An 18,785-nucleotide genomic window follows, 5' to 3' on the forward strand; every position below is an offset into this window, starting at 1 on the left:
GAGCCCCCTCTGTGCCACCTCCCTCACATCCCTGCAGCGCCCCAGCTCAGGCTGCTGCCACCAAATAATGGAGTTAATAAAAGGTGATGCATGGAAACCTCATTGCAGAGAGGAAGCAGGCGCTTCAGAAATAACCCCTGACCTTCCAATCATTAAAACATCTCCTTATCTCACTGGGATCATTTAGGATGTATTTTCTTTCTGTTAAGATCTCCCAGATTTTGCAGTGCCCAGGAAGTGGCTCAGAACCTGTGTCAGTCTCCGGGCTGCAGCTCCTTGCTCATGCAGAGCTGTGATAATTTAATTCAGTTCCCAACAAAGGAGCTGCCTTCTCCCCACACAGACACAGGGCACTTGACACCTGCAGGAAGCCCTCAAAGCCAGACACAATCTGACTGAATTTGCAGGGTTTCGATCTCTTAATCACTGCAAGATGAGAGATGAATTATGAAGAGGAGGACAGGAGTTACACAGGTGTCACCACCAAGGTGTTTGTTACTCAGGGCACGTTCATGGCAGTTTGGGCACCCAAGGGGCCCCTGTGAACAGCATCTTCAGCTTTTCACTGGCAAAAAAAACAACTGCACTCCAAAACTTTCAGAATTTCACTGTGTGAGCACTCTTGAGGTTTAAATTTTTCCATATTTTGGGCCTTTTGTTCTCCGGGCAATGATGATCACAAAATGCACACCGAGCTCCTCACTCAGATCCAGCCTGTCTCCATCACAGCCTCACTCCAGCCCTGCTGCACTGATGGCAGCACCTCTGCAAGGAGGGCAAGGCCCCAAGGCAGGGCCAGCAGGGCGGTCCCAGCTCAGGGCAGGAGCAGCAGGGCGGTCCCAGCTCAGGGCAGGAGCAGCAGGGTGGTCCCAGCTCAGGGCAGGGCCAGCAGGGTGGTCCCAGCTCAGGGCAGGGCCAGCAGGGTGGTCCCAGCTCAGGGCAGGGCCAGCAGGGTGGTCCCAGCTCAGGGCAGGAGCAGCAGGGTGGTCCCAGCTCAGGGCAGGAGCAGCAGGGTGGTCCCAGCTCAGGGCAGAGCCAGCAGGGTGGTCCCAGCTCAGGGCAGGGCCAGCAGGGTGGTCCCAGCTCAGGGCAGGAGCAGAAGGCTGGTCCCAGCTCGGGGCAGGGCCAGCAGGGTGGTCCCAGCTCGGGGCAGGGCCAGCAGGGTGGTCCCAGCTCAGGGCAGGGCCAGCAGGGTGGTCCCAGCTCGGGGCAGGGCCAGCAGGGTGGTCCCAGCTGCCCGGGGCTGGGGAGAGCTGCTCCAAACCGAGAGGATCCCCAGCTCTGGCTGCACAAAGATCCCCCTGCCCACCCTCAGAGCAGCACAAACCCCTGGAGCACGGGGAACAGGGATCCAAGCACACCAAAGCCCTTCCTGTGCCCCAGCTCCGTCCTGGGGGGCAGTAGGGGACAGAGGGGTCAGCAGGTGCCAAGGAGGGGTCAGCAGGTGCCAAGGAGGGGTCAGCAGGTGCCAAGGAGGGGTCAGCAGGTGCCAAGGAGGGGTCAGTAGGTGACAAGGAGGGGTCAGTAGGTGCCAGGAGGGGTCAGTAGGTGCCAAGGAGGGTCAGTAGGTGCCAGGAGGGGTCAGTAGGTGACAAGGAGGGGTCAGTAGGTACCAGGAGGGGTCAGTAGGTGCCAGGAGGGGTCAAGCAGGTGCCAGGAGGGGTCAGCAGGTGACAAGGAGGGGCCGGTAGGTGCCAAGGAGGGGCCGGTAGGTGCCAAGGAGGGGTCAGTAGGTGCCAAGGAGGGGTCAGTAGGTGCCAAGGGGGGTCAGTAGCTGCCAAGGAGGGGCCGGTAGGTGCCAAGGAGGGGTCAGTAGGTGCCAGGGCTGCCAGCAGGTGCCAGGGGGGTGGGTAGCTGTCTCACCGTTGAAGTTGACGCTGCGGATGTACTTGAGCAGGCGCTTGCCCCCGGCGTGCTCCATCTCGGGGCACAGCCCCGCGCTGTCGGCGCACAGGTCGCGGTTCATGTGGTGCAGCGCGTGGGCCATGGCGTACACGGCGTCGATCACGAACTGCACCTTGCCCTCCTGCTCGTAGTGAGAGTCCTTCCCGATGCGCTCCTGCCCTGCGGGGACACGGGGGACACTCAGGGACAGCTGGCACCACACACCAGAGCCTCCCGGAGCGCGATGAGAGCTGTGCCACAAACAGCACCACAAACCATCCTGAGTGCAGCCTCACCCGCAAAACACAACCCAACATCCGTCACTGCTGCCAGGATCGTGGCACTGCTGCCCCGCACAACCAAGAACAAACCCGAGAACAAACCCGAGAGCAAACCCGAGAGCAAACCCGAGAACAAACCAGAGAACAAACCCGAGAACAAACCCGAGAACAAACCCGAGAACAAACCCGAGAACAAACCCGAGAGCAAACCCGAGAGCAAACCCGAGAGCAAACCCGAGAGCAAACCCGAGAGCAAACCCGAGAGCAAACCCGAGAACAAACCCGAGAGCAAACCCGAGAGCAAACCCGAGAGCAAACCCTGCCCCGCACAAACAAGAACAAACCCGAGAACAAACCCTGCCCCGCACAAACAAGAACAAACCCGAGAGCAAACCCGAGAGCAAACCCGAGAGCAAACCCGAGAGCAAACCCGAGAGCAAACCCGAGAGCAAACCCGAGAGCAAACCCGAGAGCAAACCCGAGAACAAACCCGAGAACAAACCCGAGAACAAACCCGAGAACAAACCCGAAAGCAAACCCGAGAACAAACCCGAGAACAAACCCGACCTGCCCCGCTGCCCGGCACAGAGCGCTCGGAGCGCGCCCGGCCCGGCCCGGCCGCGGCAGGGACAGGCAGCGCTCACAGGAAGGCACAGCCGGGTTCAGCCCGCTCCTCTGTCCTGCTGCCGGTCCTGCTCTCACTGAGAGCCACAGCCAGACCAAGGGAAGCGAGAGAAACTTCAGAGGAGCCGCCGAGGAACGCGCGGGCAATTAACGGGCCATTAACGGGCAATTAACAGGCAATTAACAGGCAATTAACGCCACCTCGGCAAGCTGCTGTCACTGTCACCCCCCTCCCCAGCCTGCGGGCCCCCAATGTCCTGCAGAACCCCTCCCTGGTCCTCAGGCTGGGACAAAGGTGGGACCTGTGACCACGGCCACAGGTGGCCTTTGTGCTGTCCTGTCACCTGAACAGGTCAGGGGGCTCTGCAATCAAACCCAGCGGGATTCCAGAGCCCGGAACGCGGCACTGCGGGGTGAGAATCAGGAGTCTGTGATTTATTTCCTTTCCCTCAAACTGTCCCTAACTCCCCGGCAGTGCCCAGGGCCAGGTTGGACACTGGGGCTGGAGCAGCCTGGGACAGCGGGAGGTGTCCCTGCCATGGCAGGGGTGGCACTGGGTGGGATTTGAGGTCCCTTCCAACCTAAGCCATTCCATGATTCCATGATGGTTGAGGCACCCTCTACCAAAATCCCTCAGTTTTAACTCTCAGCTCCTCTGAAATCCTGCAAACAACTGAGCAGAACAAGTGAGTTTCCAGCTGGTGAAGTTCCAGGCAGGATCCTTTTCATTATTCACTCCCTCTCACTGATTACAGAATTTACCAGGATTTGAAGCCCTGACAAGGAAAACGCTTTTAAGTGGTTTCAGCTCTGTAACCAAATGAGCACTGCAGCAGGAATGGATGCCAGGGGAGGGATCTGGGATTCAAATGCTGCACACAAAGAACACTGATAAGCCACAGCAAGTTCCAGAAGCACGGCTGGGCACACGCACAGCAGTGAAGAGATCTGTGAGAGGAAACCCAGCAAACGCACCTGAAAAAACCTGAGAGCAATGTAACAGTGTCCAAACACGAAAATAATAAAGGTTTTTAAATCTTAATAGAATTTCCAAGAACAAGGATGCTTCCCTGTGCTGGAACAGCCACTTAGCTGGGTATCACACATCAGGAACTGTGCACAGCAAATCCAGATGTGGAGACAACTGTAACTGCTCAGCCCAAACACGTCTGGGTTTATACAGCAGGGAGTGTGCTGTCCTTCACCAAAACACAGGCTGAGTCACCTCCTAAAGAGATTCTATTGCAATGAGAAGTTTAACCCAAATCTGAAGCAGCAAAGAACCTGCAGAGCAAATGTTAGGATTTACATGGGCCAAATACTCTTCAGACTTCAAAAGAACCAGTAAATACCCAAATTAATAGGCCTGGCTGAACAGTGTTCCCTCCTTTGTTTGTGTCACCCTCCTGCTGTTGCACCGAGCAGCAAATTAGGCCCAAAGTCCATTTTAAGGCAGGAATAAACCAAAAGTGATGGGCACAATTTTAATTCCAACTTCAGCGTTATTGTGGGCAATATTTTCCCCTCTGAGGCTGAGCTGAAGAACTCGGGCAGAACGTTTTACCACAGGCTCCAGGAACAGCTCCTGTATAATGGGAGCATAGAAATTCAATTATTAATTACTCTGCAAGAGAAGGAAGCTCCCAAAAGGCACCAAGTTCCTGCAGATGAAAGCAGCAGGAGCCGTGCTGTGGGTGCCTCTGGGGAAGGGGCAGGAGAGACCCCCAGCACAGACCTGTCAGGACACCCTGGGGGTCCCACGGAGGGAAGGCTGGAGAACCACCCTAAAACTGGGGTGCAGCAAGAAACCACGAGCCCCTCTGTGCTGTCAGAGCAAAACCACGGAGAGTAAAAACAAACCCCATCCGCAGCAGTTCTGCATTCTGTCTGTGAGAACTGCACAGTTCTGCATTCTGTCTGTGAGAACTGCACCACGCCTGCATTCTGTCTGTGAGAAGTTGCTTTTTTGTTGTTTTTTTAACGTGGAGAGCTGCAGGAGCTACACAGCAGCACGATTTGCTTCAGCAGTGCAGCAGCTGGCACCTGGGACTCTTGAGCACAGCGTGATTTCAGAACGCACTTCTGTCCCACGGGCTTGCAGTGAGTGCCTTGGGATGTCAGGGGAAGGATGAAACACGAAAGCAGTTTATTGACATGAGCATTTTTTGCTTCCAAAGGATGTATTTGAAGGTGCTGACAAACAGTTTAACCCCCCCTTCCTACTCGAGGCTCAAGTGCTCATCATCCTGATTCCTGAGAGACGGAGCAGCCGGGCCGGCTCCAGGCACATCCTCCAGGAGAACAACGCTGCAACAAAGGCAGGGAAAAAAGCTCCAAACCCGGAGTGCTGAGAACACAGAGAAAGAATCCCACTTGTTCCATCTCCTTCAGATGACAGAAGTGAAATGCAGCTTTGAGAACTCCTGCTCACATTCCTTCATCTCCACGCAGGCGGCGTTAACGCGTCCCCGCACGGAGAGGAGCAGACGTCCCCCGTTCCCAGTGCCTCTCCTTCAGCTGATCCCTCTGCACTCATAGTTATCACCACACAACAGAGGGGAAGTGCTAGCATGAATAAATAGTATCTCTAGGACCATTTTTATGGCATATAATTCACACAGACAGACATCAAAATCCCACTCCACCGGCGCTCCTGCGAGGGGAATTCAGACACCGCTTCAGCTCCTGAAGAATTAAACACATTTTCAAAGGGTCTCACACAATAGTGCTGCTGAGAACCCGGTGATAGTCATCATTAACAAGAGATTTAATTTAAAGATTGTGGAATGCTCACGGTATCAAACAGGCAGCTCTTATTTGCACGAGGTGGGATTCGGCAGCTGGGGAAGTGCTGGCAGGAAAATATCCACATTTATCCACCGCAGCCCCTGGCCGGGGGACAGGGACAGCCTGGATCCAGCCTCCAGGGACACGTCCCTGCCCCCAGGGCTCTGCAATAGCAAATATCCCCCTGGGCACTCCCTCAGCACAGACCCTGCACACACAGCGGGCGAGGAGCCCGAAGGCTTCTCCACAAAAGCTCTTTGTGTGAAAGTAGCTGAGAACCAGAGCTTGAGAGCCACCACCCAAACGCCAGGGTAAATATTGTCATTTGGAGGAGCAGAGGATGGCAGCGAGGCCTCTGTGCAGTGAAATCCCCCCACTGCCACCTGACAAAGCCCTCCAGGAGCCAGGGACAGCTCTGCAGTGACAGGGTCCAGCCTCAGCCCCCAGATCCCAGCAGAGACAAACGCCTTTACCTCAGCACCAGCCACCAATCCCCAGGGAATTCACTGGGGAAAGCAGATGAACTTTCCAACTTCTCCTGCTCACCACACAAAGCACAAAGCATCGCATAATGCTCCAGCCCAAACTCCTCCACACCCCTCTGCACCAGGATCTGTGTCCAGGAGCACTGGGCTGCTCCTGGCACACAAACTCCTCCACACCCCTCTGGATGGGAGCCTTCATCAATTTTCAAATGAAAATTTGAACTCCCATGAACTGATTTCCTGTGACCACAACTCAAGGCCATTATCCAAGACAGCACATTTCAGCTGCTGCTGGGGGATCTGAAGGGGCTGGGGGGAAGGGTGGGGTGGCCATCAGGTGACAGCACTGGCTGTGGCTTCTGTGTCACAGAGGCACATTCTGCCCAACCTTCCCAGGGTGTTGTGATGATGGAATCATGGAATCCCAGGTGGCTTGGCTTGGAAGGGACCTTAAATCCCATCCAGTGCCACCCCTGCCATGGCAGGGACACCTCCCACTGTCCCAGGCTGCTCCAGCCCCAGTGTCCAACCTGGCCTTGGGCACTGCCAGGGATCCAGGGGCAGCCACAGCTGCTCTGGGCACCCTGTGCCAGAGCCTGCCCACCCTCACAGGGAAGAATTTCTTCCTAAATTGTTCTATCCTCCATCTAAAACAAACAAACCAACACCCTCCAGCCGCCCTTCACTCAAATAAAACCACTCCTGGTCCCCCATTCCCGCAGGAGGGGCAGGATGAGTTACCTGTGCATTTACGGTCCGTGTCCTCCTTCTTGGAGCCCGTGATGGTCAGCTTGCAGTTGAAGTTCTCCTCCCAGTACTCTGCAAACCACACGTTCCTCCTGTTGTTCTCCAGGGTGCGGGAGGTGAAGTAGGTGTCAAAGCCTGCAGGAGAGGGCACAGCTGGGTCCTGGCTGCGGGGCAGGGAGCAGCACAGAGCTGTGCCTGCAGCTGCAGCCTCTGCTCCTCAGGGAGCCCTCCCCAGGCGCAGCCCCAGCTCACCCCAGGTACAAAGAGAGTTCTGATTTTACTCAGGAAGTTGTGGAGGAATTCAACCCACCCAAATCCGAGAGCTGGGTGGAGCAGAGCAGTGGTGGAGAGGACATGGGAATGCTGGCTGTGCCCGAGGAGCTCAGAGGGAATCGTCTGCCCTCCTACAGGGGCAAACCCACTGGAGATGGAATCCCCGAGGATGTTCTCCCACCCCCGGGTGCTCCAGCTGTCCTGGCACTGCAGGGGAGGGTGCAAGGATGGGAGCAATGAGCTCTCCCAGCCCAAACCTCCCCTGCTATTGCAGCCTCACAGGGCTGGGGCTGCGGGGACATTCCATGGAATTCCTGCACTGCAGCCAAGGATTTCCCTCCTGCAATAGGGGGGAAAGCAGCACAGGCTGGCACAGGATGGGCAGAGTCTGAGGAGAACCATCTGGCACTGCTAAATTAGCAATCCTTGCACCAGGGATAAAAATAGCACAAACCCAGCTGTTTTAAACTTGGAAAGGAGGCTGGGAATGGGGTCAACCCCTGTTCCCCCTGCTCTGTGTGCCAGTGACCCAGCTCTAACCTGTGCCTGCCCGGGCTGAGCCTGCTGCTCTGCACACACCCCCAGCTCCAAGCACTCCCCTCGCCATCTCCAAACAGCACCAGGAACAGCAGCACTGAGGCCTCCCAGAGCAGGCTGAACACTAATTTTGATTTTACCTGCAGCCTCCCAGCAAATGGTGCAGTCTGCTAAAATCAGAAGTGGGTCCCTCCTACAGCAGAGGCTGCCAAGCCCAGAGGCCCAGCCCAGCCTGAGGGGCTGCAAGCAACCCAGGCAAAAATGCAAGAAAAGCACCCAAGAGAGCTGGAGAAAGCCTCAGTGCTGGAGTGCAGCTTCACTGAGTACCTAGGTGACTCTGTAAGCTCCACACGACTTTCCAGCCCCTCACCTGGGGACTGCAGCTTGGAATGAAACCTTCCCAGAATAAAATGGATCAGACTGCAGGAAAAGAGAGATCCTGGGATGGCAGAGACCCCCATCCCTCCCTGCTCTGTTTATCCTGGGGCTGGGACTTCACCTGGGCCTCCCACAGATTGAGCAAATAATTGGTTAAAACTCCTGGGACACTTGCAGCTAATTAATAACAAATTAGTGATTTAGGAACATTTCTGTGCAGTCTCTAGAAAGGCCAGCACTACTTCTCAACCCAAACCATTCTCTGATTCTATGATTACCATTTATAGGATTAAATTTCCTAGGGAAAATATTCTTGTGGATGGGGCAGAAGAATATTCAGAAAACAGTCAGGTTTTAGGGACACACAACATAAACTTTTTCCTGTAAACCTGTGTATATTGGTTTTCCCCCTGATTAAAAGAGCATTTCCAAGGGGATATCCAGTCCTGAGATCTACAATATCCATATGGCTGGGAAGGAGCACCAATAAAGCCTCCCCACGTGCCAGACTCACTGACCTCTGGGGAAAGCGCTCCATAACTTAATAACGTAAAATCAATGGGTCCTGATAAAACTGTAATAGAATTCCATATGAATTACTCTAAACCCTTACAGATTTAATAACAAATAATAACATTGCCATTGATTGCTGTAATGACCCCTCTGCATTTGCAGGCAGATGGATCCCTGTTAAAAAGGGAACATTTTTTACCATCCCTCTCTATCGATCGGGACAGGCGGGTGAGTGACAGCGGGAGGGGCTCGGGGCTGGACAAGCCCTGGTCACCCTCAGGGGTCAGCCCTGGGCAGGGCAGGTCCTGGGAATGCTGCTCCACACAGCCAGGAGAGCCCTGGCACTGCCCTCCTTCCCAGAGAGACCCCTGGCACTGCCCTCCTTCCCAGAGAGACCCCTGGCACTGCCCTCCTTCCCAGGGATGACCCTGGCACTGCCCTCCTTCCCAGGGATGACCCTGGCACTGCCCTCCTTCCCAGAGAGAGCCCTGGCACTGCCCTCCTTCCCAGGGAGAGCCCTGGCACTGCCCTCCTTCCCACAGAGAACATGGACACTGCCCTCCTTCCCAGGGAGAGCCCTGGCACTGCCCTCCTTCCCACAGAGAACATGGACACTGCCCTCCTTCCCAGGGAGAGCCCTGGCACTGCCCTCCTTCCCAGGGAGACCCCTGGCACTGCCCTCCTTCCCAGGGATGACCATGGACACTGCCCTCCTTCCCAGAGAGACCCCTGGCACTGCCCTCCTTCCCAGGGATGACCCTGGCACTGCCCTCCTTCCCAGGGATGACCATGGACACTGCCCTCCTTCCCAGGGATGACCCTGGCACTGCCCTCCTTCCCAGCCTGGGAATCCCGGAATGCTGGGGCTGGAGGGAGATGAAATCCCCCCGTGCCCCCAGGGATTGCTGTGCCAGCCAGGACTGCTCCTCTCCTCCCACACCTGCCCTGCAGCTCCAGCCGTGCCAGTGGCAATCTCAGATGCTCCCCACCTTTGGGACACTCTTGGCATGAGCCTGACTCGTGAGCGCTCAGGGCGAGCCAGGCAAAGGTTCCCTGCCCTGGAGCACACCTGGGCCTGAGCTTCACCTTCCTGAGCCCAGGACACCAACACAGCCCCCACACACAGCGCTGGCCTGGGGGGTCAGGGGCTCTGGGAGCCAGATGACCCAAGGAAAAACGCTGAATGCTTAAATGCAAGAGCAGGAATAATCACTTCTCACCCCTGTTCGTGACCAGGCACTGCGCTGCTCTGACAAGATTTAGTGATTCCCCAATGTTCTCCATATTTCATACTTTAGCAAATTACTTTTTCAGCAAATACCTCTAAGAGATATAAATAGTTCTTTTATGAGATTTTCCAAATTACAATGAATCTCTTATTACTTCAGATCACTGTGATTTGATTAAATCATTGTTTTTACACGTAGAAAGATGGTACTACCTAAAGGGTTCATTTATTTCCCACCACAGGATAAATATGAACTACATTGTGATGAGGCAGAGGAAAGCAAAGGGGGAGCATGGAGGGGGGAGTGGGGGAAAGGGACAGGGCCCCAAATCCCACAGAGGAGCTGGGAAAATGCAGGTAAGGGACAGGGGTTATTTAATAAGGAAAATCATTAAGCCTAATTAAAGCACAAAGTTACTGACCCAGTGCATTTCCCATGTGCCTCAGGTCTTCTCACTGTCAGCCCAGGTGAGAGCAAACCCAACACATTGACCCAATTCCATTCGAGCAGGGCTTTGATCACTTTATGACATTTTCATTCTGTTTAGTCGCAGGGATGTCCACACTGCTGACAGCCAGTTATTTACCCACACAGCAAATCATCACCTGCTGTAATTATTGATGCCAAATGAGTGGAAAGCAGCTACTCAAACACTTTTCCAATTTTCCCAGCATTTAACCCAAAGCAGTTTCATTTACTGGTATTAAATCTGGGACAAAAGCATTAGGTGGGGAATGACAGGATCAATTTTAGGACAGCAAGTCTCTCTGCAGATCTCCTGCTGCTGCCCAGCCACACACTATGGGGTGGTATTAAGACAGCCTACTGATATTTTTTTTACCTTTTTGCTCGGTAAAAAGGCCATAAAATAAATGACTTTATTAACTTCCAGCACGCCATAAAAGTGCTTTGCAGTTGTTTTCTTTTCCAATATTTGCTGATTATAACTGTGCAATAGGGTACTTTGGGTGGTGTCACATTTGGCTTTTTCTATCCACGACACAAATCACATGCAGAGGGAACTCCTCTCTTGCAGATCTGGGATTTCAGGCTGCAAAGGTTCTACGAGGGAAGCAGAAGCTGGCTGATATCCTGGTTATATATATATCTATATATCTATGTATATCTATATCTCCTGTACAGAGTGGTGCAGCTGCCAGGGCAGCGAGATCAGGACCCAGGGGCTGTGTGGGGCAGCCCTGGCAGGGAAAGGTGAATACACAACTCTGTTATTATTCATGATTGCACATTCACAGCTCTCAGGCACCTCTCACTCCCCAGAGCTCCCTGTGAGCCAACAGCAGCAGCACAACCCCTGATTGGTCTCTGTTTCCATTCTCAGAGGCAGCAGCTCAGCAGGGCACAGCACCCAGAGCACCCAGGGCACCCCAGGGCACCCCAGGGCACCCCGAGGGGCAGCCCGTGGGTTTCCCAGAGGATTTCCCAGAGGATTTCTCAGAGGATTTCCCAGGGGAGCAGCCCCCAGCAGCCCCCAGCAGCCCCTCCCTGCCCTGCCCTGCCCTGCCCAGGGGGGGACACAGCCCCTGGCAGGGTCAGAGGTGCTGCAGAGAGGTGCCTCAGGCTGCCTGAATATGAGGAAACTTTCAAATGGCTCTCAAGTTGCAAGATAATTTGTATTCCCCTCTCTTCATACCAACACATTAACCAAATACATTATTTCCATAATGAGGAGATGAACATCTGTGTGGCTTCCCAAAATTTCAAGTGGCAATACTCGAGACAAGTATTCCCTCTTTGGGACTGACACATCAGCATTTCAAATAAACTAAAAATATCATTGAAATTCTGAGGAGGTCAAAGACAGTTCAGGTGGGTTTAGATTTCAAGATAAAGCAAACCAATTTGATTCCACAAAATTAACTCGCTAAGGCATTGCAGAAAATAATTTGTACCTGGCCCCGTGTGAATGAGGGGCTCAGGAATGGGAAAGACAAATACCTGAGGCAGGGCTGTGGGCAGCACACCACTCCCAGGGAATATTCCAGGGAAAAAGGAACCCTGAGCTCCTTCCCTTTGCCACGCTGGGCTGTGAGGGTAAAACACTTTAGAGCCCCCAGACAGGGAGAGAATTTCATTCTCAGTTTTGCTTATGTCACCACTCTTGCATTGTTTTTTCCCGAGTTCATGCTGCCCAAACAAAAAAAGGAGCAAACCAGCTCTTGCTGGAAATGAAAACAAAAAGGGTTCACCATCTCTTTGGAAGACAAACAACTCCAAATTCCAAGGACAGTTCTGTTGGTTTGCAGCGCTTGCAGTTTTTATTTTTTTAAATATATAGGTTCATCCCTGTGCTGGATTTGAGCTATCCCTCAACCTTCTTGCCCAGAGCTTCACAAACTCCAGCCTCAGCCCCATCCACAGCCTCTGGAATGGAATCATTAATCTGAAATCTGTTTGAATCCCACTGTTCAGCTGCATCAATTCTGAGCTCAGACAGTAAAGACTGTTTTTCTCCACATCAGCAAAGCTTTTGCCAGAGTTTCTAAATAATTAAGATCAAATCTCTGTATTATCCTCTGTACTTCTCCTCCAGCTGCTCCCTGCCTGGTTCCCTCTCCCCAGGGCTGGTGTCCACGCAGACAGAGCACACACACCTGGGGAAGGAGAGGGAGAGTCTCAAAATAAAATTTCAGAGGCAAACGCGGAGCTGTGAGCGCTCAGGCACAGCACTGACACCAACAACTGCACAGGAAAGGGGTAGGGACAAGAGAAGGAAGGGGGTGAGGAGATCGTTGTCCCTCACAGCTGAGGTGAAGAGGAAAACAATTTCTGGGCCTCAGGATGAGGTTTGGGAATCTGCTCTGGTGTCAGGAGGGCCCAGCACAGCTCTGCTCTGGGAGAGCTCAGAGCACCAGGGCACATCCTGCTGCCACAGCTGCTCTGAACAAACAAACAAATAAATACAATCTCCTCTTTTCCCCTGAAAGCCTCTCCAAGCCTTTCAAGCTCCCTGTACCTGGCTGGGCTGGCACTGGAGCGTGTTCCCAGCTTGCCCAGGAGTGATTCCTCTTTCATGTGCGCTCCTCTGGCTCACTGTCTGCTGCAATTATGCAAATAAAATGCAACTCTATCCTTTCAGCATAATTACATCAAACACAATCAGGCTATATTAAGACTGACTTAAGATGAATGAATTCAGTTCATCTAATGATTTCCTAAATCCCCCCCATGGGACTGTGGCACAGAAAATTCTGTCCCAAGAGTGACATCAAGTACCAAGACAAATAACTGTGGATCTGGGGCCTGATCCTACAAAAAGCCAAACACTGTAGGCCCCCTCTGGAGTCACAGGCTGCTGGGATATTCCCACTGTCAGAAAAGCAGGGATATCAGCTGGTCCCTGTGCCCAGAGGTGTAAAACCACAGCACACCTGCACTCCACACCTGGATTCGGGACTGAAGTCACAGCTGGGGGTGAAGAATAACTTGGAAAATGTTTATTTTTTCTGTACAATGAGTGCTTTGGTTTGTGACTCATTGACCAACAGCTCTGCAGACAAAGCCCTGCTCATCCAGATGTGCCCTGGGCTCACACTCACTGCAGGTGTGCCCTGCACCCCTGGGCTCACACCCACTGCAGGTGTGCCCTGCACCCCTGGGCTCACACCCACTGCAGGTGTGCCCTGCACCCCTGGGCTCACACTCACTGCAGGTGTGCCCTGCACCCCTGGGCTCACACTCACTGCAGGTGTGCCCTGCACCCCTGGGTGACACTCACTGCAGGTGTGCCCTGCACCCCTGGGCTCACACTCACTGCAGGTGTGCCCTGCACCCCTGGGCTCACACCCACTGCAGGTGTGCCCTCACACCCACTGCAGGTGTGCCCTCACACCCACTGCAGGTGTGCCCTCACACCCACTGCAGGTGTGCCCTCACACCCACTGCAGGTGTGCCCTCACACCCACTGCAGGTGTGCCCTCACACTCACTGCAGGTGTGCCCTCACACCCACTGCAGGTGTGCCCTCACACCCACTGCAGGTGTGCCCTCACACTCACTGCAGGTGTGCCCTCACACCCACTGCAGGTGTGCCCTCACACTCACTGCAGGTGTGCCCTCACACCCACTGCAGGTGTGCCCTCACACCCACTGCAGGTGTGCCCTCACACCCACTCAGTGCAGTGCAGACTCCCTGACCAGCCCAGCGTTGTTCCCCTTGCTGTGACAGAGGCAGGGGAAGATTCAGGGGAAGGCACAAGAGCTGCAGGGCTCTGCAAGGTTTTTAGGAATCTTCTTCCAACATACTCCAAATACGCTTAAGACAGCGTTGAAAGGGAAGGGGGGAAAAAGAAGAGATGCTTTTCAGGAGTAAAATAAGGGCAAGCCCCTCCTTCATGACCCCAAGCCAGAGTTCCCCAGTGACTGCAGTGGGAATTGAGCTGTGGCCCTGCCCTGGGACCCCCAGGGTGCTGCAAGGGAAGGAGCTGGGCTGGGATCTGCTCAGGCTCCGGGCTCCTGCCCGCTCCTGCAGTTGTTTTGCAGAGAAAATCAAGGGGCTTTATTGCCTTTATTCTGTGCCCTCACTGAAAGCGATGCCTTGCTGAATTTTGGGAAGCAGATGTTCATCTCTGGATGGTGAAAGGATGACAATAAAATGTCCAATTCCTGTCTCTGGGTGTTGTGGCCAAATGAAATGAAAACAACAGGAAGGAAAGCAGAACAACCTCCATCAGCACGAGGAAAGCAGCAGTGCAGAGGGCAAGGGGCTCCCTGGGCATGGAGACACCAAAGCCTGGGGACTCCTGGCCCCTCCCCTGCCTGCCCTCCTGGGGAACGGGGGATCACTCTGAAAGGGGAACAGGGAGCTGCAAACTGCTCCAGCAGCAGCGGGGTGAGCTCTGCTCCCCTCCCCAGCCCTGCAGGGGACAGCAGGAGCAGATGGCACAGCCAGATGGCAACCAGGGACAGCAGCGTGGGGCTGGGAGGGGCAGCAGCCAGCCCCAGCCTTGGGAGGGGCCAGGGACAGCCAGGACCTGTGCAGTGACAGCCAGGACCTGCCCAGGGACAGCCAGGACCCTGCCCAGGGACAGCCAGGACCTGCCCAGGGACAGCCAGGACCCTGCCCAGGGACAGCCAGGACCTGCCCAGTGACAGCCAGGACCTGCACAGGGACAGCAAGGACCTGCCCAGGGACAGCCAGGACCTGCCCAGGGACAGCCAGGACCCTGCCCAGGGACAGCCAGGACCTGCCCAGGGACAGCCAGGACCCTGCCCAGGGACAGCCAGGACCTGCCCAGGGACAGCCAGGACCCTGCACAGGGACAGCAAGGACCTGCCCAGGGACAGCCAGGAGCTGCCCAGGGACAGCCAGGACCTGCCCAGGGACACCTCACTCTGTCCCTCCCTGGCACAGCTCCCACTCCTGCCTGAGGCTTTTCCTCCCAGAAAGGAGCACACAGAGCCCAAAATGTGTCTGCTCCTGAGGACACCTGACCCACAGAGACCTGCAGGCAAAATGCAATTTAGGCAGCACAGGGACCCCCAGCCTGTGCAGCTGAGAGTGCCCAGCCCACCTCAGGCACTGCCCCAGCAGAACCTGAACAAGGAGATACCTGCAGGATCAGTAAACCCAGGCTTCTGCAGGTACACCAGGCTCAGTAAACCCAGGCTTCTGCAGGTACACCAGGCCAAACAAACCCAGGCTCCTGCAGGTACACCAGGCTCAGTAAACCCAGGCTCCTGCAGGTACACCAGGCCAAACAAACCCAGGCTTCTGCAGGTACTCCAGGCTCAGTAAACCCAGGCTCTTGCAGGTACACCAGGCTCAGTAAACCCAGGCTCCTGCAGGTACACCAGGCCAAACAAACCCAGGCTTCTGCAGGTACTCCAGGCTCAGTAAACCCAGGCTCTTGCAGGTACACCAGGCTCAGTAAACCCAGGCTTCTGCAGGTACACCAGGCTCAGTAAACCCAGGCTCCTGCAGGTACACCAGGCTCAGTAAACCCAGGCTCCTGCAGGTACTCCAGATACACTGATGTTCAGAACTCCAATTTAACTGACTCTACACCTGAACTCCCACTCTGCCATCCTCACTCACTGCATCCACAACCCTCTCATCCTTCCCAGGAGGGGCTCCATGTGTAGCATAATGGGGAAATATTTTAAAACAAACAAACGTGGAAAGTTTTTGTTTCTGTGTACTGTTGACAGAATTTTTGTTTTTGTGTCAGAAACCCTCAGGGATGAATACAGACAGTGTGAAAAGCTTATTAAAATATCCTGGTTTTCTGAAACAAACCACTTCATTGTCTGTCAACTTTCTGTATTTACGGAGAAATAACATCCATGAGTGCCTCGGGGGGTTAAAAATGTAAAAGAATGAAAGAGAAGATTTACCTGAGAGGAATAACTGATGAGCAGGGAGTGCAGGCACGGGAAAAACACAAATATTTGGTTTTCCAGGGAGTGAAGACACCAGAAGCCACTTTAATGTGGGCAGCGTGTTTGAGGGCTGGGCCAGCAGAGGAGTTGGGTTCCTCTGCTCAGTGTCTCCCCTGGGAAGAACTTTTCCCCCACATTGCAGAGAACACAGACCCTGACCAACCTCTCTGGTGCCCAGAGGAAGCCATGTGGGTGCTAAAGCATCTTTACCCACTACAGGATTAAAAAATTGAGGCAAGATTGGACCACAAGCACTTCAGAGCACAAGGGAAAGTTGAGAAACAAAGAGATTAAGCAGAACAAGTTTCCCAAAATTCGCCATACACACGCATCTGTACGAGTGGGGATATTTCTGAAGCACACAAGCAATATGGATAAATGCAGCCCTTTGCCTTCTGAAATATTTGGAGTATTTGTTGGTGTCCTACAGCGCCAGGGCTGGCAGGACAGGCTCTTACCCTCGATGGTGGCCCTCTTGGGCAGGATGGTGATGGCTCCCTCGGCCACGTCCTCCTGCTGCAGCAGCGGGCTCACCTTGGAGCCCCAGGTGTCCGAGCCCACCCAGAGGAAGTGTCCCACCTGGTCTGCCCTCTTGGCCGCCGCCAGGACCTGCCTGTGGGGAGGAACGGGGCTGTCAGAGCCTCAGAAACCCAGGATTTGGGGTTTTAGTGCACTGTAACACGTGTGAGTTAAGACAGAAGTGTTGGGGTGTTGTCTTTGTCCTTCTTCTTTGCTTTCTTCTTCCTCCTTCTTGAGTTTGAGTAATTGGTCCCCATCCCTGGAAGAGCTCCCAGCTCCTGCTCCCCATCCCAGGACAAGCTCCCAGCTCCTGGTCCCCATCCCTGTCCCTGCAGCACAGTGTGGGTGCCCCCAGCTGGGGCAGCCTCGTGCCTCCCCCCGGCGCCTCCCCACATTTCCAGCTCCCCATCCCCACGGGGCTCCCAGCCCAGCCCTCCCTGCCCCATTCCCAGCTGTCCTGTGTCCCTGCCAGCCCCTCCTGTCCCATTCCCAGCTGTCCTGTGTCCCTGCCAGCCCCTCCTGCCCCGCTCCCAGCTGTCCTGTGTCCCTGCCAGCCCCTCCTGTCCCGCTCCCAGCTGTCCTGTGTCCCTGCCAGCCCCTCCTGTCCCGCTCCCAGCTGTCCTGTGTCCCTGCCAGCCCCTCCTGCCCCGCTCCCAGCTGTCCTGTGTCCCTGCCAGCCCCTCCTGTCCCATTCCCAGCTGTCCTGTGTCCCTGCCAGCCCCTCCTGCCCCGCTCCCAGCTGTCCTGTGTCCCTGCCAGCAGGGCCCGGTGCCAGCTCTCACCTGATGTCCTCGTCGTGGGCGAAGATGACGATGGCCCTGGCGTTGGGCGTCTCCAGCAGCTGCCGGATGATCCTGTCGAAGTCGATGCTCTTGTCCTTGCGGTCCTGGGGGATCTTCAGGGACTGGGCGATGCAGAGCCCGCCTGTGCCAGGGAGCAGAGCACACAGGGACCCTCAGGGGACGGCAGGGACATGGCAGGGACATGGCAGGGACATGGCAGGGACATGGCAGGGACATGGCAGTGGGGAATGCCCGGCCCTGGGGGGCAGCAGCTCTGCCACGGGGCACTGCCCTTCCAGCACTCCGGGGCCTGGTCCAGGGGGATCCGTGCAATCCCTGCTCTGACACCACAGCCTGCACGGCTGGGAGGGTCAGGGATTGCACAGGCTGTGCCCAGCCCACTGCAGAAAAGCAAAATAAGCAAAGAAATGGGCAGTGGAAGCATGAGAAGGAGAGGAATTAAAACAGGAAACAACAGCAACCTGAACAAGCTCAAACTGATAAATAATAAATAAATAAACAAACCCCCAAAGCTGAGGGGCAGAAGGTACTGATATGTATTGGGCAGGTTTTATCTCAGTTAATCAGGTCTTATCTCAGTGGAGAGCTGAGATTCTTTTTGATTTTGCAACCTGAGGGCTACTGGGGGAAATGGTTCTACTGGAATGACTTACCTGGAATAGGAACAGCCAAAGCTGAGACACTGGCAAAACACACAATGTGCAAGAAAATCCCTTTCATTCAAGGGCCCGCCACCAAACAGGATGGAGAGAACAAACAGCAAGGCCCCAAGATGAAGTCTGTGAATGGGACTTCTCACAAATACCCAGAGAACACAGCAAGGAGCATCAGCACAGTCACAGCCAGACCAAAAAAAGCCACTTTAAGCACAATTCCCATGTTACAGTTGTTGAGTTTGTTTCAGGAAACATAAAATTAAAAAAATCCCATCTCCACTGACATTCTGGTTGTGCTGGCAGATGAAAACACAACTTTGCCTTAATTATTTTGTTTCTCAGTAGCAAACACTTTCATCTTTTACAGCATCTTTGATACCACCCTGCTCACCACAGCGCACAGTGCGTTAATTAATAACGTATCAGAGCTCTTAATAAAAACCAGCAGTGGGGATGAGTTAATTAAAAGGCAGCAGGACAAGGGAGAGATTCACAGAGAGGCTTTAAAACCCAGATTTAAAAGTCCTGGCAATTGAGGCACTGGAGAAGGTTTTGGAGGGTGAAGAACCTGGAGGAGGAGGAGGAGGCTCAAGCCCTGGAGCATCCTCCTCATCCCGGGGCAAAGCAAACCCGGAGAGAGCCATGGGACAGCCAGGAAAACCCAGCTC

At 54.5% G+C, this 18,785-nt stretch overlaps 1 protein-coding gene across 2 annotated transcripts in view; it reads right to left on the minus strand.

Moving 5' to 3' along the window:
* Nucleotides 1–18,785, minus strand: part of GRM7 (glutamate metabotropic receptor 7) — a 171,173-nt gene that overhangs the window by 59,159 nt on the left and 93,229 nt on the right. For both annotated transcript variants that reach the window (XM_063411800.1, XM_063411801.1), the window contains exons 3-6: nucleotides 17,441–17,582; nucleotides 16,598–16,752; nucleotides 6,803–6,943; nucleotides 1,864–2,064 (exon numbers count right to left, since the gene is read on the minus strand). In XM_063411800.1, the coding sequence (XP_063267870.1) occupies nucleotides 1,864–2,064; nucleotides 6,803–6,943; nucleotides 16,598–16,752; nucleotides 17,441–17,582 (639 nt within the window). The remainder of the gene's footprint in view (nucleotides 1–1,863; nucleotides 2,065–6,802; nucleotides 6,944–16,597; nucleotides 16,753–17,440; nucleotides 17,583–18,785) is intronic.

Source organism: Prinia subflava, chromosome 14, assembly GCF_021018805.1.
Source record: "Prinia subflava isolate CZ2003 ecotype Zambia chromosome 14, Cam_Psub_1.2, whole genome shotgun sequence".
NCBI lineage: Eukaryota > Metazoa > Chordata > Aves > Passeriformes > Cisticolidae > Prinia > Prinia subflava.